At 39.6% G+C, this 17,574-nt stretch overlaps 2 protein-coding genes across 6 annotated transcripts in view; both read right to left on the bottom strand.

The window, feature by feature from the left end:
* brf1a (BRF1 general transcription factor IIIB subunit a) overlaps window positions 1–1,913 on the bottom strand; it is a 150,544-nt gene extending 148,631 nt beyond the window's left edge. For all 3 annotated transcript variants that reach the window (XM_080293451.1, XM_080293450.1, XM_026152994.2), the window contains exons 1-2: window positions 1,652–1,913; window positions 305–513 (exon numbers count right to left, since the gene is read on the bottom strand). In XM_080293451.1, coding sequence (XP_080149577.1) covers window positions 305–488 — 184 coding nt within the window. In that variant the 5' untranslated portion in view covers window positions 489–513; window positions 1,652–1,913. The remainder of the gene's footprint in view (window positions 1–304; window positions 514–1,651) is intronic.
* A 3,489-nt stretch (window positions 1,914–5,402) lies between these two features.
* On the bottom strand, window positions 5,403–16,609 carry zfyve21 (zinc finger, FYVE domain containing 21). 3 transcript variants are annotated; one of them, XM_026151840.2, is made up of 8 exons: window positions 16,398–16,602; window positions 14,639–14,689; window positions 13,116–13,284; window positions 12,562–12,637; window positions 10,669–10,760; window positions 10,408–10,461; window positions 9,149–9,276; window positions 5,403–8,147 (listed from the first exon to the last, which is right to left on the bottom strand). In XM_026151840.2, exons 1-8 carry the CDS (start codon window positions 16,521–16,523, stop codon window positions 8,112–8,114), a joined length of 732 nt encoding a protein of 243 aa, XP_026007625.1. In that variant the 5' UTR covers window positions 16,524–16,602; the 3' UTR covers window positions 5,403–8,111. The 3 variants fall into 3 exon arrangements, with proteins under 3 accessions (XP_026007625.1, XP_026007626.1, XP_026007627.1); XM_026151841.2 differs by lacking the exon at window positions 10,408–10,461 and having other exon boundaries at window positions 16,398–16,609; XM_026151842.2 differs by lacking the exons at window positions 5,403–8,147; window positions 9,149–9,276 and adding an exon at window positions 9,363–10,306 and having other exon boundaries at window positions 16,398–16,604.
* Between the last annotated feature and the right edge of the window lie 965 nt (window positions 16,610–17,574).

Genomic DNA, 17,574 nt, shown 5'->3' on the forward strand with positions numbered 1-17,574 from the left:
TAAGAGCGCAGTTCTTCTTTCTGATTGGCTGACGCTGGTAAACAAAGCTTATAGTAGTGAGAAGGCTGAGCTTTCAGCTCTCGGGAATTATTTGCACACATTTTGACTTATGTACAGTGGATATATAATTCGAGTACACATGTACACAATAGAAAACCCTATTTTCATGCAAACTGTCCAGTCAGTGAGTCCACTAGTCTGTCCTTCATGTATTGGTTCAGCTCAAACCCACACAGGAAAGAAATCCACAGTAGATCTAGAGAAACAGCAGAGCAACAGGCAGCAAATGTCCTGTCTTTCTCACCTTCTGCAGAGACAAACTGTCCAACAGCCAGCGACCCTCCACCTCCCGTCTCCACAAACTCCACTTCAGACACAATGATGTTGTCCTCCAGCACAGAGCCGCAGCCCATGCATACCGCATCGCCGCGTGCATGGTCGACATCAATGTCCGAACTGCCACAGTTCTTACACACCTTGGAGCTCATGGTGTCGTTCCTCAAGTCTCAAAGCCTGATGGGAAAAGATAAGGCCAGTAAATACAGGAAGTAGCTTAAGTACATAACTGGCTCCCTACATAGAAAGAGGAAAGGAGCCACCTTGTGTCTCTGTAGTCGGTATGCGTTTCATTGTGGTCCACTGACATCTTTTGTTTTTTGTACCTTTGATTATACATGTGTGCAGTTATGCTGCCTCTCTTTTTGGGCAGTTTGCAAAATTTTATAATCACTTTGGGTCTTTGGATTTACATTCTGTTAAGAAATGTTACCAGTTATGTCACAGGGACCATGTGATTAGCACTGTCTACTGTAGTGTAATAGGGATCTGGACGAGCATGTAACAAACTAGCTGTGTTTAGGCACTTCCAGGATGAGGTTTGCTTTCTTAAAATCACCACGTATAATAACTGACGAGTCCAAGTTTGTCTGCTTTGCACACAGTATCGGATCATCAAGTGTATGCATGTTTTGATGCTAAAACTTATATTATATTACACTTTCAAATTCCCGGAGCTCCTCCCTGTTCAGTAATCCAAGCATGAGGTCAGCAGGGCGCAACACAACACAGGTGGTCTCTAACTTGTGGCCCCCTGGGAGGGTAATCCCTCGAATACCGGAGGCTATTGCATGTAAAAGAGAATTGTACCCCGCCGTATCAGTACTTTTACTCGGATTACAGAGGTCTATAGGGTAGTGCTTCTCCCACTGGCAGTCCATCTTGTTGGTTTCATGATGCAGCCTCCTGCAGCGGTTGTGAACAACTTGCTCGCGGCTCTCCTCCCATTAGCCGGCCAGCTACGTGGCACTGGTCAGCAGCCGCCGGCTAACTCGGGTTTTTCTAACTTTTCTTGCCTAAAAGCGAGACCTATTCAATGCACAAGCTGACTCACTAGTCCCTGAATTGTCTCGCCTCTTTGTGTCCTTTTGATTAGATTAATTGATACTGTTGTTAGCCGAATGAGCAGCACACTGTTCACATGGGGCTGTTAACAACAAGGAACGAGAAGCTAGCCCAGCGCTGCTACCGGCAAACTCGCTGCAACGATCACTCATGCTAATACCAACACGAAGTCATGCGTATCCGAAATAAAGAAGCGTCACGAAAGGCTACACAAACACACACATATAATGTGTGCTGACAGCATTCATACCTCTAGTCTGGTGAAGTCAGCGGCAGCATGCAGCCACGAGTCAGCCTCCTCGGCTCTAGTGTTTTCGACAGACGCTGATTTGAAAGTATTTCTCATTGACTGTGGTGCTTCACTGTTTGTAACTGTAGTCTCTGGAGAGCAAACAGAAGCGTGACAACAAACAGATATTTCAGAAATGCTGTTAATGCTGGAACAATCCTTAACACAACACACCCGACGTGAAAACATGTGCGTTTGATGCCCAGGGAACTCGGGCGAGACCAACTCTGCCGTGAGGGGTGTTACTATGTCAACATTATGGTAAATGGTAAATGGCCTGTATTTATATAGCGCTTAACATTATATTTATTTCAAATCAAGTTTTAGAACCTTTTTGATATTCATTTTGAGTGAACTATATGTTGTGTGACGAAAGATCATCAGTAATTGAAATATATTTCATACAAAAAGTTTATACCATAGATATGATCACCGAGGTTATTTGTATTATGGTACGTCCCCTGTCGCCGGTTTCCAAACTAACAGGAAATATAATAAAATAAAAGTGTCCCATATCCGTTTCGTTTTTCCTTCATGTGTTTTTTTTTTCACATCAAACTTTTCTGTTGCATTTGGGCGTACTTAAAAATCTTAAACCCACAATTAGGCTAAACAATAGCAACAGCCTATGTGTATTTAAAAAAAGAGCAATAAGCTAAATTTATTGTTATATAGGGTGGATAGAATATTTTCATTATCCAATGAGCAATCGAAAAGTTTAAATTAGTGTAAATTAAAGTTTATAGACTAGACTGGAACCAGAACGAGAGAATTTTTAACAATACAAATATTAAGATTTGGTAATAGCTGTGAATGTAAATCTCAATATGAAAATGTGAAAATGAATAAATATATAAATATGACAAAATGTGGTCATTAAAAAAATATAAGAAACATTTCATTAGGTGTTAGGGGTTCGTATTTTCTTTAACCCACGTAATTAAACATTTTAGTTACATAAAACATGTGAATTTTTATTTTATGTACTGTATACTGTAATAAATAAGTATTTAGTCCAACAAGTATAACATCCAGAAAGCTACACAACATGAGGTGGTTCATGTCTAACCTCAGTTTCTGACAGTATTCATCCTTGCTGAGGCTCCACTGGACCACAGCTGTGCACATACAGATGTACTGTATCTGTAAACTTCAATAATGTGGTCAGGATATTCTCTGAATGTTCCAAGAACCAGTAAACACAAAATATAAAAAGTTTGAATTGTCCCTCATCTTCCAAGGTGGAGTGGCACATTCCCTCTTGACATCTGATTTCCCTGCAACCATGACCGTTTCCTTTTGGCTGGTTAAACCCTTAACATTGCTACATGGATATGAATGCACAATGTAAGGAACATATAAGCAGGACTAAGTAGATACAATTTTCATATGAAAAACATTGGGCCTCACTCAGTATGTGTATGGAAACATTCTTATCTCGTGTAAAAAACAAAACAAAAAAACAAATGCACACACAAAAATACAGAAAACCTGTACAAATTTAGTTTTTGTGTTTGTTAGTGGATCTGAATCATCCATATACTGCCATGCCTCTACTTCTCTTTGATTTGGTTCACATTGTTGAAATGTTTCTGTTCATAGTTTTTGAACAGAACTTCTACGTGCATACATTGATGTGAAAAAGTGTTTCAGATCATTAAACAAATTTAAATATTAGACAAAGATAAAAAAAAAAAAAAAAAAAGTAAACACAAAATGCAGTTTCTCAATCAAAGTGTTTATTATTTATGTTAAGGTGCGTGGCGAGAACGGGGCCCAAATGCAGGACTTTCCAATCCTGCAGGATTGTGCTGGTGGTCCAGGTGTGACAGGAAAACAACTCCAACACTCGACATTTACAAACACTTCGCTCCTGTGACACACAAGACAAGGTACAGAGATCAGAGCGGTGAACTCAGAGAAACACACGTACAGACTATTTCCACTCAGAGCTGGGACTTCACTTACTTGGTAACTCAACAATCCAGCGTTGACTGAAGCTCAGTCAAACAGTTAAGTAGTGGCCAATCTAGACGGCAGACAGGTGTGGCGGCTTCAACACGGGAAACACCTTCCGGCCTGATGGCGCCCATAAACTGGCACGCTAGAATACACACACACACACTTAAAGGAAGAAGCAGGGGACTGGGAGGGGAGCCAAAACAAAACATAAACAAACATACATACAGGCAGGTCGAACATAGGAGACTCCCAGACCATCACAATTTAGCAGGGAAAACTCAAACCTACATCATATTTAGAGAAAATAAAGTAAAATGAATATTTTAGAGAGAGGGACTGAGAGAGACACAGAGAGAGAGCAATAAAACCCTTTTGCAGCACTTATGTCACAGTAAGGCAGATATAAAAGGTACAAGACCAGTTCTAGGTTTGCAGCTAAGAAGGTCACACTTAACCCTCCACAGTTCAAGATAGTTTTAGTTAACCAAACTTTGTTCCAAATTACAAACCTAGATTATTCTTTAAGATTTACTTCTTAATTTAGGAATCAGATTTAATCTAAAACCTTCAGTTTCAGATTCTACTTATTTAAGAGAATCAAAGAGTCTAAGACCGATCTGTTCTGTGCAGGGCTGATAAAGCCAACGTAGTGCTATGAGCTCATTTAACTTTAATCCCTCTGAGCAGTTTGTGTCTTTCCTTGCATGAGAAAAAAAACTCTTATCAAAACTCAATTTGGTGCATTGAGCCTTTAACACAGAGTTCCTATAGAAATTTAGTTTGACTCAAAACAAGAAAATAACATCAGCATATAAAATCACTCAATAGTCAGGGAGGATAAATCACAGGTTCTGACTCCAGCTTATTGGTCAGAAGAACAATCTGTCACCTATAAAATTCCATTTCTCCTCGTTATAGTTGTTTCTACTTTCAGATCAAAAATGCAGATGAAGAGAAAAGATGGGTTTTAGCTGTTAAAATGAAGTCGATTTGATTTAGTTATTAAATATAAATCAAACCAAAAGCAATAATGTATTCAATACAGTTAATATCTGAATGGGCCCTGGGGCACTTTGTAGTGGAAAAGTTGGGGCCCGAGGTCAAAAGAAGGTTAAGAACCCCTGCTTTAAACCACTGCATCTGACGCGTTGCATTGCACTGGACGCAGCTGCTCAGCCATGGAAACTCGGTCCTTGAAGCGCTCTGTTCTTGATCTGTTATTTGCCTCAGCTTATGCTATAACCTCGTCGTGTGATTTTATAAGACCTACCGCTTCTTGGCTGTTGCTGTCATTCCCATTTGCTTCTACCACTCACAGTTGAGTTCGGAATATTTAGTAGGTAAGACATTTCATGACTGGACTTGTTGCACAGATGGTCAACCTATCATGGTACCAAGCTGGAATTCACTGAGCTCCCATTCTTTCATAAATGTTTGTAGAAGTCTGCATGCCTAGGTGCTTGGTTTTATACACCTGTGGCCATGGAAGTGATTGGAACACCTGAATTCAATGTTTCAGATGGGTGAGCGAATACTTCTGGCAATGCAGCATTAACGGAGGAAAAATAATAATCCCAGTATCTACCTCCAGGGATTAAGCAGGTAAACCAAACGTATGAATTTTACGAAGATTGGAAACTATTTTGAATGTTGGGTCAATGTAGAATGATGGCCTTGAAATCTTCTACCAGGTCAGCATTTCTTCGCCTCATACAGGAATCCCATTTTCAAATAACAACAGCACAGCAGATTTAAAAACACTGGACTTTATTAAAAGAAAAATCCATCGAAGGGATGCAGTTTAGCGTTTTGAGCAAAATAAAAGATTTGATAGGGAAAAAGTGGCCATAAAGTGCAGATACAAACACTGGCTGACTTGGTGATTTTAAATGTAGTGCGAACTTAAAATAAAATCATTACATTTTAAAAGAAAGAGCTGCACACTGAGCCAACGATACAAAAGTCTGTAGATGTGCATCTGTTTTCAACTGATTAAACTTGAACCAATTAGTTTCAGTTCAGAGTGTTACTGAGATTTAAAAAAAATAAAATAAAATTAACACAGGAGTAAAAATAATATCCCATTAGTGTGCAACATGCGGTACTGGGGGGGGGAAATGCATGACTAAAGATCATTTTTGTTCTAGACTGTGCAGTCATTAACACCCGTTTTCATCTCCAGCAACTGTTGAATGGGAAAACTTTACACCCTGTCAATGTACAACAATACTTCAAAGCAGGAACACACAAATGTCTCAAACAAACACTTCACTATCGTCTCTTCGAAGAACATGAAACCAAATAACAGCAACATTAATTCTCAGGTGAGTATAAAAATAACCTTTGTCACAAAGGGGTGTGTTGGGGTGGAGAACATTTTTTTTCACTGCGATTTTCACAAGCGGTAAAGTGGGGGGAGGGGGGAGTCAGACATTTCACCAAATGTTAGCCCATTCTGTGCTCTATTAAACCATTAATTTCTTTCCTCAAGCTTGGGGAAAAAGGAAGACACGCAGATGCCTGTAAAACTGCACCAAACTGTACTTGCATTACAACATTAACAGCTGACGAGCTGCTGTGTGTTTAACGGACACGTTAACTCAGATGTAGAATGAAGTACACAGTTTATTTTAAAAAAAAAGAGAACCTAAAAGTTAATTTTACTGACTATTTCCAGGGTTTTCCTCCTGACAGGAAGTTCATTTATTTGCCATCCGGTATATACGCCGCCTACAGTATGACGACCTGTTATTATTATATGCTCAAAGTTTGACAGTAAGTATCTGCCGCTGTGCTGAAGACCATGACATACACCTGAAAATGTGACTTTGTGTCACAATGCTCACGCTTATTACTTAATAAATGTTTTTAAGACAATGATTTTTATACAGCTTCATCCAAAGTTCCCCAAACTACCACCATTTTAAACTGTTTTAACAGTAAAAACTGGGCTTCTATGAACACTAAAGCCACATACTAAACAGCCTTTAGTTTCACCTTCTTTCAGTTTCTTCTTCTTTAAAAATAGAGTACTTTAGCATATAAATTTGTCTGCAAAGCAAATGAAAATTATAGTTTTCTTGTGCTCAACACTTTAACCATCATGTCTTTGATTAGAATAACTAAGTAACAACCTGCTAACTGAAAGACCCGTCAATTCAACATGGCTGATGGATAGCTGAGATCTGACATCCTGTTTGTTGGTCTGCACAATAATGACAAAAATAAAGATTAAAAAAAAATGTTTGGGGGCTTTAGAGTAATGGCAAAAAGGAATATACAAGTATTACAAAAACTAGAGTCATATGTTCAGCTTTAAAAATTATGCAAATACATACACAGCTTGTGCTAAAGTAGGAGTATTCAGCAATATATTTTGTACAAAACTTTAATGCATGAAACTATATTTAAAGCATTTATGTATTTGTGTGTATACTTCACTAGAATCAGTGAAAAGCTGAAGTTTTTAGACAAAAAGGCCTAAAGATGTACGACTGTGAATATTTGAAGCAGCTAATAACTGAAAAAGAAGATTTCACCTAAACTTTCAACATTTAAACGGAACTGTCACTGAAGGAAAAATCCACCATGTAATGTTACTTTCATATACATTGGATGCAAGTCTGTGATGTTATTGGCATTTCAGGAACAACTGTGTTTGTTCACACCTTTTCTTATTATGAGATTACCAGAAATGCAGCACAGCTGAATCCTGAAGTGCCGGTAGCATCACAGAAAGCTGCTTTTCTGTCTGCGATAAAGGATTTCAGGGTGGCTTTGTCCTTCAAACTACTTGTGATGACGCTCTGTGTGGAAGATCTGGCTACTGCGGACAGTTCAATGACCAAGTCCCTGCTTGGCTCTGTTAAGGTGACCTAGTAAACCTGCAAGGACACACTTCATCACTTCTCCTGTAGCAGCATAACAAAGTTATAATGTCACCATAATTCAACCATGGAAGATGGTTTATAAAAAAGGTGCGATGCCTCATTTTGTGACATGTTTAATGTTTTAAAAAATTAAATTAAAATCTAATGAATTCTATAAATAATTTTAAATTGGCAAAAAAGAACAAACCTTCTTCTTCTTGTTATATTTTTTGAGTCGAAACATTAATGCTGCATGCCCTGATTTATGAATTAAAACAAAAGAGGATTAAATGAAGTCAACGTCAAATAAATTCATTTAAAAAAAAATTAAAGTTTAAAAATAGGTCCAAGCAGCGTACTTGTGGTAAACATTATGTACAAAGTACTGGTTATAGAGGTAATAAAAGTCATTTTTCATACAAACATTTGCAAAAATTACCATGAATGGAACTGGTATCAAGAACCAATGAGGAATCGGACAGATAAGCAGAAGAGGAAGTGGCGTTAATAATATCCAAAGGGTACCAAACCCGACCGAGATGGGTACAAAACACTTGGGTGTGTGCTGCCTGGAGCTTCGCTTCTGGTCCTCACTGGTCTCGAGCTTCGTACAGCAGTTTGGCTGCCTGTTGGAAAGAACAGGCAGAGAAAAAGTTAGAGTTCCATAGTTTTGGAAATAAAAACGCTCTTGATTTCTTATTGCTTTGTCTCAACAAGCACGCTACAGACCACATTCAGCTACAGTGCTGTGTGAGACTGATGGCTTTTTTAGCCAAAAAATAAAATAAAATGTAAAAACATGTAAAATAAATAAAAGTGCAAGCTCTGGCCTGATGGGGGCGCCACTGGACAGGTTATGATACTACATCCACCTTTCCAGGCTTTGCTCCACAGCACTATAATCAGCCTGAGCTGTCCTTTGTTCTGCCTTTTGATCTGTTATTTAGCACGCCACCATGTTTTTATCAAATGTTTGCAATAAGGCTGACTGACCATATTAATGAGAAGCATTTCAATGACACCATGAAACAGAAAAACATCAAGAAAACATGAAGAGGTGCTTATTCAGAGCCATATTATTCTCTGCAACCCAAAAATGTAGAAAAATGTGTAACTAATTAAACTCATAGCTGAATATTAGATGCAGAAACTTCTCTGCATGACTGACAAACCAAAACATTCAGCTTACAGTAATAAATTCAAAACTTCACTTCTGATAAGCTTACATTTGAGGCGATTATCTGTGGGACTACAACTTGATGCATGAATCAAAACTCTGTTTTGATTGTTTTACTTATTATTTAGATGGTAAATGGCCTGTATTTGTATAGCGCTTTACTAGTCCTTAAGGACCCCAAAGCGCTTTAGACATTCAGTCATCCACCCATTCACACACTGGTGATGGCAAGGACCAGTGTGTGAATAAAGGACATAAAGCAGTGTCTGTTGTAGGGAGGGACTCTTGTGTGTCCCTGACCTGATTTTATGCTAGCACAATTCTTTATTTCCAGCATAATAAATCATTTTCACTCCTCTCCAACCATTTTTAGGCACTTTAAGTGGGCTGGGCAACTGTTACCTATCTGCACTGCATGGACCGTCTTAGGTGTGCTGCTTATTTTTTTACCTTGTGCATTGCAGACAACCATAATGAAGCCACCTTCTTATCATCTGCTGCCTCCATGCGGAGCTGCTGGACATCCTGAGAGCCCATCGGCTTGTAATGGAGTAGCATTCCACTGGCTCTTGACCCTCCTACGCACGCACGCACGCACGCACGCACGCGCACACACACACACATATATATATATATTTAAAAAATGACTGAAAGACATCCTCTGTCTGTTAAGTAAACTGTATTCTTTGAGTCAAACAACAAAAAAAGCAACTTTAAAAGAGGTCATTTTAGTTTTTTTCATGCAAACATCAAGTTGTACACATAGTCTGACACACAAATTAAGTCACTACATATCCCTTTTCCCCATGAAATCACAGTTCTACTGAGCCTTGGACCCTTTCAAATTAGATTTAACATATGTCAGAAACTAGAAGAGTGTAAACTCAGGACAGAAACAGACGACTGTTTTAAAACAATATAAGGCAAACACTAATGGAAATGCACGTGACGACACTGATGATGAAATGATTTCATGTCAGGAAACATGCAACAGTCGAGGTTCAGTGTCCCAAAAGCATCGAACTCATCTCTCTAATGGAAATCATGTTTATGAGCATTGTAGCATTCATCAACTCATTCAGCTGAGGGGATTTTTCTATTAATGAGTGAAAACTCAAATTCTCTGGGTGCTTTCATAGTATGTTTTGGGCTGCTGTGCACCTGTTCTGTTAAGAGCTGTTAGGACACCAAGTCAAGCTATACACTTCCTATACCTCACAGGCCTTTATCAATGCATTTTTACAGTCTTTCTAATTGGCTTGCACCTTCTGCTGAAACTTTGCCCACATGATTTGTCCTTGTAATACACTTGAATCCTGACATGCCCATTGACCATTTGATGGAGCATTATAAAGAAATAGCCCACATGTATCCCTGAAAGACCTTCAGAGTGAACCGTCTGATTATTTTGGCGACTGATGAATGACTACTCATCAACTGAATTTCTGCCAAATGAATCGGTTAATCAGGCTGCTTAGGATATTAATCATGATCAGAGTAACAAACTGAAATGTTTGGCATTTCAGTTTCCTCTGAGATGCTTCGGGGACCCAGTGATAAAAAAAAGGAACCGCAGATGTATCAGACGCTCCATTTTCAGGCAGCTTCCTTGAAAAGAAAGAAAGCTGATGTGGGAAACATGCAGAAATGCAGCGACATCGATGAGGAACTGTTGACAGACGGACACTGTAAAGCAAATGAAAGCTAACCTTCAGAGATAAAGTGACTGTCCAGTAGACTGGTGTAAGTGTGAATGTCATTCTCTGAGCCCGGAGGAAGAAGCACCGGGCGGCCAAAGCAGCAGAGAAAAGAACGTTTGTTAGTTTAGAAAAAACAGAAATTTATCAGTTAGTGACAACATCTCGAGGAGGAAACGGGAGAAAGAAACAGAGAGAAAGGTGCTCAAAAAATTAAACACACACACGCATATATATGCTTACTTGTAACACAATTTTATTTCACACACTCACCTCCTGGACTTGTCCCATCTGTCAAAATCTGCATGCTGGAGATCCGAGACAGCTCAACCTCAAAGTGGCTTTCACCATCGAGGAACAGATATCTGACGTTCAGGTCAGAGACAGACAGCTTACCAAAAACTGGTGCAAATAAAACTGTTTGTTTTTTTAAATATTAATTATAAGTATTCTCGTTATTTTATGAGCTAATGTAAGATCTGAATCTATGCTATCCACTCTTCTTTATAACAAAAACATTCAAATGCATTCCCCTTTCCCCCCCTCGAGGACAACTGTTAAAACTGAAGTACTTATTTGTTGTGTACAGATTAGAGATGGACCGATCCGATATTACGTATCGGTATCGGTCCGATACTGACCTAAATTACTGGATCGGATATCGGAGAAAAATAAAAAATGTAATCCGATCCATTAAATATCACGAAAGCACCTCACAAAACTTGCAACACGCCGTAACTCGCCTCAGAACGTTAGCACGTCGGAGCAGTATGCATCACGTGATAGAGCGGCTGTGGCATGCGGGACCTGTCGGTGGTCTGGATAGCATGTGGAGCTTCGCTAGCAACCTGGCATTTCATCTCCGACAAAGTTATCCCCGAGAGAAGTAAAGAAAGTGTGTAAGTCCATCTCTGAATGTTTGTAAAGCATTCCTGCGTTAAGCTTAACAAGCGACTGCCTCTCGCTCTCCGGCTGCTACTTCAATCATGAAACTGCTTAATGATCAGCTGATCGGCTTTTCTGTCGCGAGTCCGTGTCTCTAGTTTGCTTTTGGCCCACTTTGCACCAGAAAGAGGAAACCAGCGGCTGAACAACAGCAGCACGTTTAAGCTTGATCAGCTGTTGTTAGAATGTATTTAATATTACTTTCTACTCCAGGATCTTTTTCTACGTAGCTGACGCTGGTAACTGTGCAGGGGCGGATCTAGCAAAGTTTAGCCAGGGGGGCCGATAGGGCATGAACAGGGAAAAGGGGGCACAAAGACATACTTTTCTTTCTTATTCTCATTTAAAATGTCGAGCTTTTAATAAATAATTATCTGACACCCAAAGTTTTAATTTGATGTAAAATGAATAGAAGTCCATTACTGTATATAGTAACTATTAAGTCTAATATATATACCCTAGTAAGCTATAGTACTTTTTCCTTTGGGAAGGTACCATCTGTGCAGTCTGCAATTTTGTTGAAGAAAGATGTTGAATCTATTTAATATTTCTTGAAAAATAATTGATTTCTGTGCATTTTTTTTCACACTGCATCAAATTAAGGTTGATTACGTCGATTAAGCATCATGAGGTGGAGTGTGAGGGGTGGTTCCCTATTTTTTATTTATTTATGTTTGTTGTTGCTGGGAGTTGGAACCCTATTAGTTAGGTTGCTTAATATTTACGCTAAGTACTCTTTAAAATACCAGAATAGGGAGGATGGTGTAGGTTTAAGTTTATTAGATTGATCAGTATTGCTGAACTATGAAACATTTTTTTTGTATACAGGTATAACAGAATAGCTTTAGTGTAGTTGTTTTAAACTTGAGTATGAACTTGCAGACTTGCAAAATGCAGCAAGATATTTTAAAAAACAGTTTTGTTGATTAAAAAACACTATATCGGATTCATATCGGTATCGGCAGATATCCAAATTTATGATATCGGTATCGGACATAAAAAAGTGGTATCGTGCCATCTCTAGTACAGATGTTATTTATGTTTCCTAAGACTGCAGCGGACATATTTGATCCTGTTCAGCTGGCAGCCTAATTTGCAGACGGAGACATTTCATAGAAGGGAAAAAAACAACATGGCCAGATGTGACAGGTAGCTTTTTGTAATTCAGGTAAAGTAAATATTTGGTATGTCAAGTATGTGCGGACTTAAAGAAGAGCTAACCTGTGATTGTTGGAGAGGCGACACGTCATGGTTTCAGACTTCTCCGACGTTCCCAAAGTGACAACAAAGGTGCCTCCTGTTACGGCGGACATAAACACATTTCAGACACTAACAAAGGCATCACGAGAGTGGAGAGTGAAAACCTGAGGACTGTTTCCAAGTCAGTGGCTCATTTGTCAAACAGGAGGAGAAAACAAAGTATGGCAGTGTTTGCTGCTCGAGCTCTTCATCTTTATTTCTTTCTTTCCTTCATACTGAGCCTTTGATACAAACACACACAAACTCCAAACGTGCAGCCGGCTGTTCCTCTACACTCCAGGCTGCTGATGGATTCTTGATAAGGAGCCACACTGTTGCTGTGTATTTATAGCTGCACACTGTCCCACAATCAACAGGATTACCAGGAAGGGACTGATAAGATTAATTCAGAAATTACTTTGATCATATTCCGGCTTTCTGCATGGAGTCAATGTGTCGAAGCATGATTACAGGAAAACAAAACCCAGGCAGACGCTCTGGATCTAAGCCTTTTTTTAAAGTATGAGAGTCCTCACCTCCCAGAAGCACTTTGAGCTGCTTGTCGTAAAACTCCATCTCTTTCTGGGAGACCAGGCTGCACTCGGCGCACTGCCGCACCGGATCAACAAAACACATGCGTTGCAGCGGCACTTTCTTACTGCAGCATTTATCACAGAAACACCGGCCGCACCGCCGGCAGTGGTGCTGTGGGAGACAACACAAGACAGTCTGATTGCCTGGCCGATTGTCAGGGTTAGGATGTCTGTGTTAGGCACTTCAGACGTTCTCAGGAAATCTCAAAACAATCTGGCTGAGATACAGCACCGTTTCCAACCAATCAGAACTCCTATTACACCCCCAACTGTGTGCCTGACTCACTCTCAGTCACAGTATGTCCTACAGCTTACAGTAGAGTATACAATTTAAACAAAACAAGTAGATATGATTTCATTTCTGATGAGGACACAGCACTTCTCCTACTTTTTTATATGGAAACAAAAGACATTATCTGCAAATTACTAAACATGATAATAGGGACAACTTCTTTTATGTAACGTTAAACAACTATGGAGGATATCCTTATACTCTAAAGTTTTTAGCATAAAATGTGTTTAATGGTTTCAAATAACAGTTTCTAAACAATATAGAAGAGTCCACTTTCCTTGTTTTATTCCAGTTTGACTGCAGTCGAACACATTCGCTCCTGTATTAATTTGTACGGTAACAGATCCCACTACTAATTAATAAAGTTTATTATAACATGTATAATGGATATTGTGCAGACTTTGGAGGTACAAAGTTGTTACGTCTATTTTTTTCTATTATCAGAGCAATTTCCAGTAAATTTCCACATCACTGATTTTGGTGAGTCATGAGTTACATTAGTTCCCAAATTTTTTGGCTTGCCTACATCGAATGTTGAGACCTCTGAGGCCTGGATAACAAATAAATAGAAGCCCTTGATTTCCTGGGGGATCCACCTCTGTGCTGGTGGGTTTCTGTTGCACTCTGATTGAGTAAGTGTGTCAGTTTTGGACAGAATGTGTTTTTTTAATCAGAGACTTTGAGCTGATGAAGAAACACTTCTCAACAAGAGTACAAGAGACTGAGGCAAAGCAAAACCACATCTGCTTCACTGCACTTTTAAAGAATCGGGAAGCTTAAAAATATCAAAACTGTGCTAAAACCTCAAGATAACCAAGACCTAGAAACTGACTTCAGTCAGCAGTCTAGAGCTGGCTCTGATAATGGCAAAAGAGGCAAATATTGAAGACACTTGTAAGGGTGATTATTTTAACTCGACAGATGTAAAATGAAATGGTGGCAGGAGGCTTACAGCGTTATGTCGGTGGACGCTGGCAGGAAATATCAACACACGGCTCTGACTAAATGATCCAAGAAGGAGTAACTCATCTAAGCATTCGCAACACAAACGAAAGCCTCACATTTTTTAACAAAACATTTATACTAAACGCTGGTTTGTCCACCATATGTTTGTCCAGTCTGACAGGAAGTCGAGATTTTCTGCAGAGTTCGCATTGTCAGAAACAAAACAGACCTTTCTTTTGATGAAGTCGAACTTGGTGTCGCACTGCATACATCTGGGGCACTGAAAGACGGGAAGAGTGGAAAAAACAGGACGTTACACAACATGCTGAGCTGGACAGCTTTCAGTTAAAGTACTGCTTTAAAGTTTTGCACAAGTATCAGCAGCTAGCCAAGCCACAATAGATCTGCAGCTGTATGTGTAAATAATAACGGTATAAAAATAGTATGTGTCAATGGCTCTTGTGTCTTATGGTCATTACTGACAAGTGGTAACTGTTCATTAAACCATCAAACTTATGATTTATCACTGGCAGATCAGAAGATATGGGTTTGTAATTAGTGCCAGGCTTGTTTTTAATTCCTGCTCCTCTTATTAAAGAACTGAAGGCTGAGGTCAGCAAATAGTAAATGATTAACTTTGCCAGTCTGGTCAAAGTGTCCCTGTGTGCAGCCAGAGTTTACATTTTCACAGACAGACAGTCTTTGTGTGTCCTGCTGTAGTTTTACTGCACTGTAAAACTACAGCCTTCGAGGCACGAAGGGCTAGCTCCTACTGCTGGTTAGCTAACCTACGTGCTGGTAGTCAAACACGCACACAACCAGAGGGGTCTCGTCACTGTGACGCGGACAAACGCTACAATTAAGTTTGCCGCTAGTTGTAGCTGTTAACTAGCTAACAAGCTCCGTTTGCTGCCAGGCTGGCCGTGACAGCCTGCAACGCCCAGTCCAGCGGCCAACTGCGATGTCCGGAGCGCCGTCAAGCTCGCCGCAGTCAGCAGGATGTAAGCCGGATGTAGAGCCGTTTCACTACAAAAAATAAAAGCCTATCACAGCGCACGACCGAAAGACTAGAGTTTGAATTTAGAGTCGAGCTGTAGTTTTTAGGTGTGATAGTATAACCCACCCAGTCACGACTTTTAAACCAAACAATTAACCAATGGCTGAGCAAAGAAACATTTAGAAATATTACAGCAACAGATAAGAAGATGTGTTGTTTTTAATAATTTAATAGACATATTTAGACCTACTGTTCTAAAAACTGACTTATTAAAGTTAACAACATTAAAGGATCGGATAGATGCATCTTAGATTATTATCATTAACTGTGCATTTATTATTTTTAAATATTTCTATTTTGAATCTGTCATTATACTGTTACTGTATTTTTCAAGATGGATAGGATCATCATATAGTGACCATCTGTACTGGATGTACTCAGAATAAATACGCAAATTAATCTGAAAAGCACTGATTGTATGAAATAACAATAAAAAACAAATTAAAAAGAAATATTTACTACGCCCACACGCTTTGATAAATATATCTGGTCCTTGAACTATCGTTCAAATAAAAGCAGCTATTTAAACACCATGTGATTATCACTGATAAGTTGAAACAGGGTCTTACATTTTAAAGGCCCAAACAATCACTATTCTAATGTAAAATGTAAATATTTGTTAATTTTGAATGTTTCCTTGTATTTTCCTTTTGAAAATAGTCCAGTGACTTTTGCTGTCAGGATTATAAAAACAAAAAACAGCGCACAAATTTTTTTTCTCAAGTTGTACTACAATGAATAAAATACAACATCATCAAAACTACAGCTAAAGCTACCACTAGACTCTTACTGTACAATTTTATTCCCACTAGTTTAACAGAGAGGTGATTTTATTTTGGAAACTACAACCGGAAAGCCTTAGTTAAGCTTCTCGTGTTTGCACGGCTGTGATCGCTTGTCGCTGTCAAACCAAATCCGACGCTTGTCTCACCTCTTTGTCCGGGACCCACTGCGGCTCGTCCAGCGAGAAAGGACTGCTAAAGGCGCCGTTTTCCGGAACCATGCGAAGGCCGCTGGGACTACGGATGAGTTTCTTCCCGTCAGGAACTGAAGACATTTTCCTTCAGCGTGTGTTTCTCCTCTGTGTTCAGCGGAGTCTCCTTCGACCACAAAACTCTCATCTGGACACACCTTTCAGGATGATTGACAGGCTGTTTAGCGAATCAGAGCACAGATATGAGATCACGTGTTTCTCGGCAAAGTTGAGTGTTTTGGTTTCTGCAGCCCCTCCCATTAAAAATAAAGTAAACACATTAGCTGGTCATGGAAGAAGAAGTAAACATGCGGGGTTGTTAAAACTAGCACTAAATTTAGTACATGAAAGGTAGATAATGATTTGTGAAAAAAATGATAGATATGTATAGTTTACTTTGGACAACCATAATTTGAGCGGACATAAAAGACGATCTGGCAGATCTAAAAAGTAAAAAACACCAACAGGTTTCTGCATAACTTGGTGAGCTGTGCTGAACAACAGTACCCGTTCCCTCATCAGTTTCTGTTCTGTTACACATTATTACTCTCTAACGATACTGTAATTAAGATGATTACCAGCTTAGCAGAAGACTACAGGTAAGCTTTGGTTACAGGAGCATTTACTTACTTTATACAGAAGACACAGAGCACAGTAGTTTTTCAAATTAAACAACGACCTGGGCAGAGTTTACAGAGCTATTATGTGTGCTTAAAATAATTTCATGCTCCATTTAAAAACATGTGTTCCCTTTCAGTCGATTCACTCGGTACAACACATAAGTATGGGATATCACGCCCTCGCGTGTCCTGGCTGAAGAAACCTTTATTCACGCCTTTACGGCAGATGACGTGTGATGACACGCGCAAGGCCCCGCCCGCACATATAGCCGCTGCCATCACCGTCATCCCTCAGTTCTTACGCTCTTCACCTCGCTGAGAACACCTCTGCTGAGTTGGGCTAGCTAGCTACTGCTAGTTAGCTCCGTTGTCTGCCAACTTGAACCTAGCTTAACTGCCCCTGTTGGTGTTAGCCTCCACCGCCCAGCTGGTGCGTAGGCTGCCCGCGGAGCGCTATTTTCAAGTTTTTCTTGTGCAGCGTTTCGCTTTGCGTTTTGGGAATGGACTCCAAACCG

Source organism: Astatotilapia calliptera, chromosome 19 (assembly GCF_964374335.1).
Source record: "Astatotilapia calliptera chromosome 19, fAstCal68.1, whole genome shotgun sequence".
In the NCBI taxonomy this organism is placed as follows: domain Eukaryota; kingdom Metazoa; phylum Chordata; class Actinopteri; order Cichliformes; family Cichlidae; genus Astatotilapia; species Astatotilapia calliptera.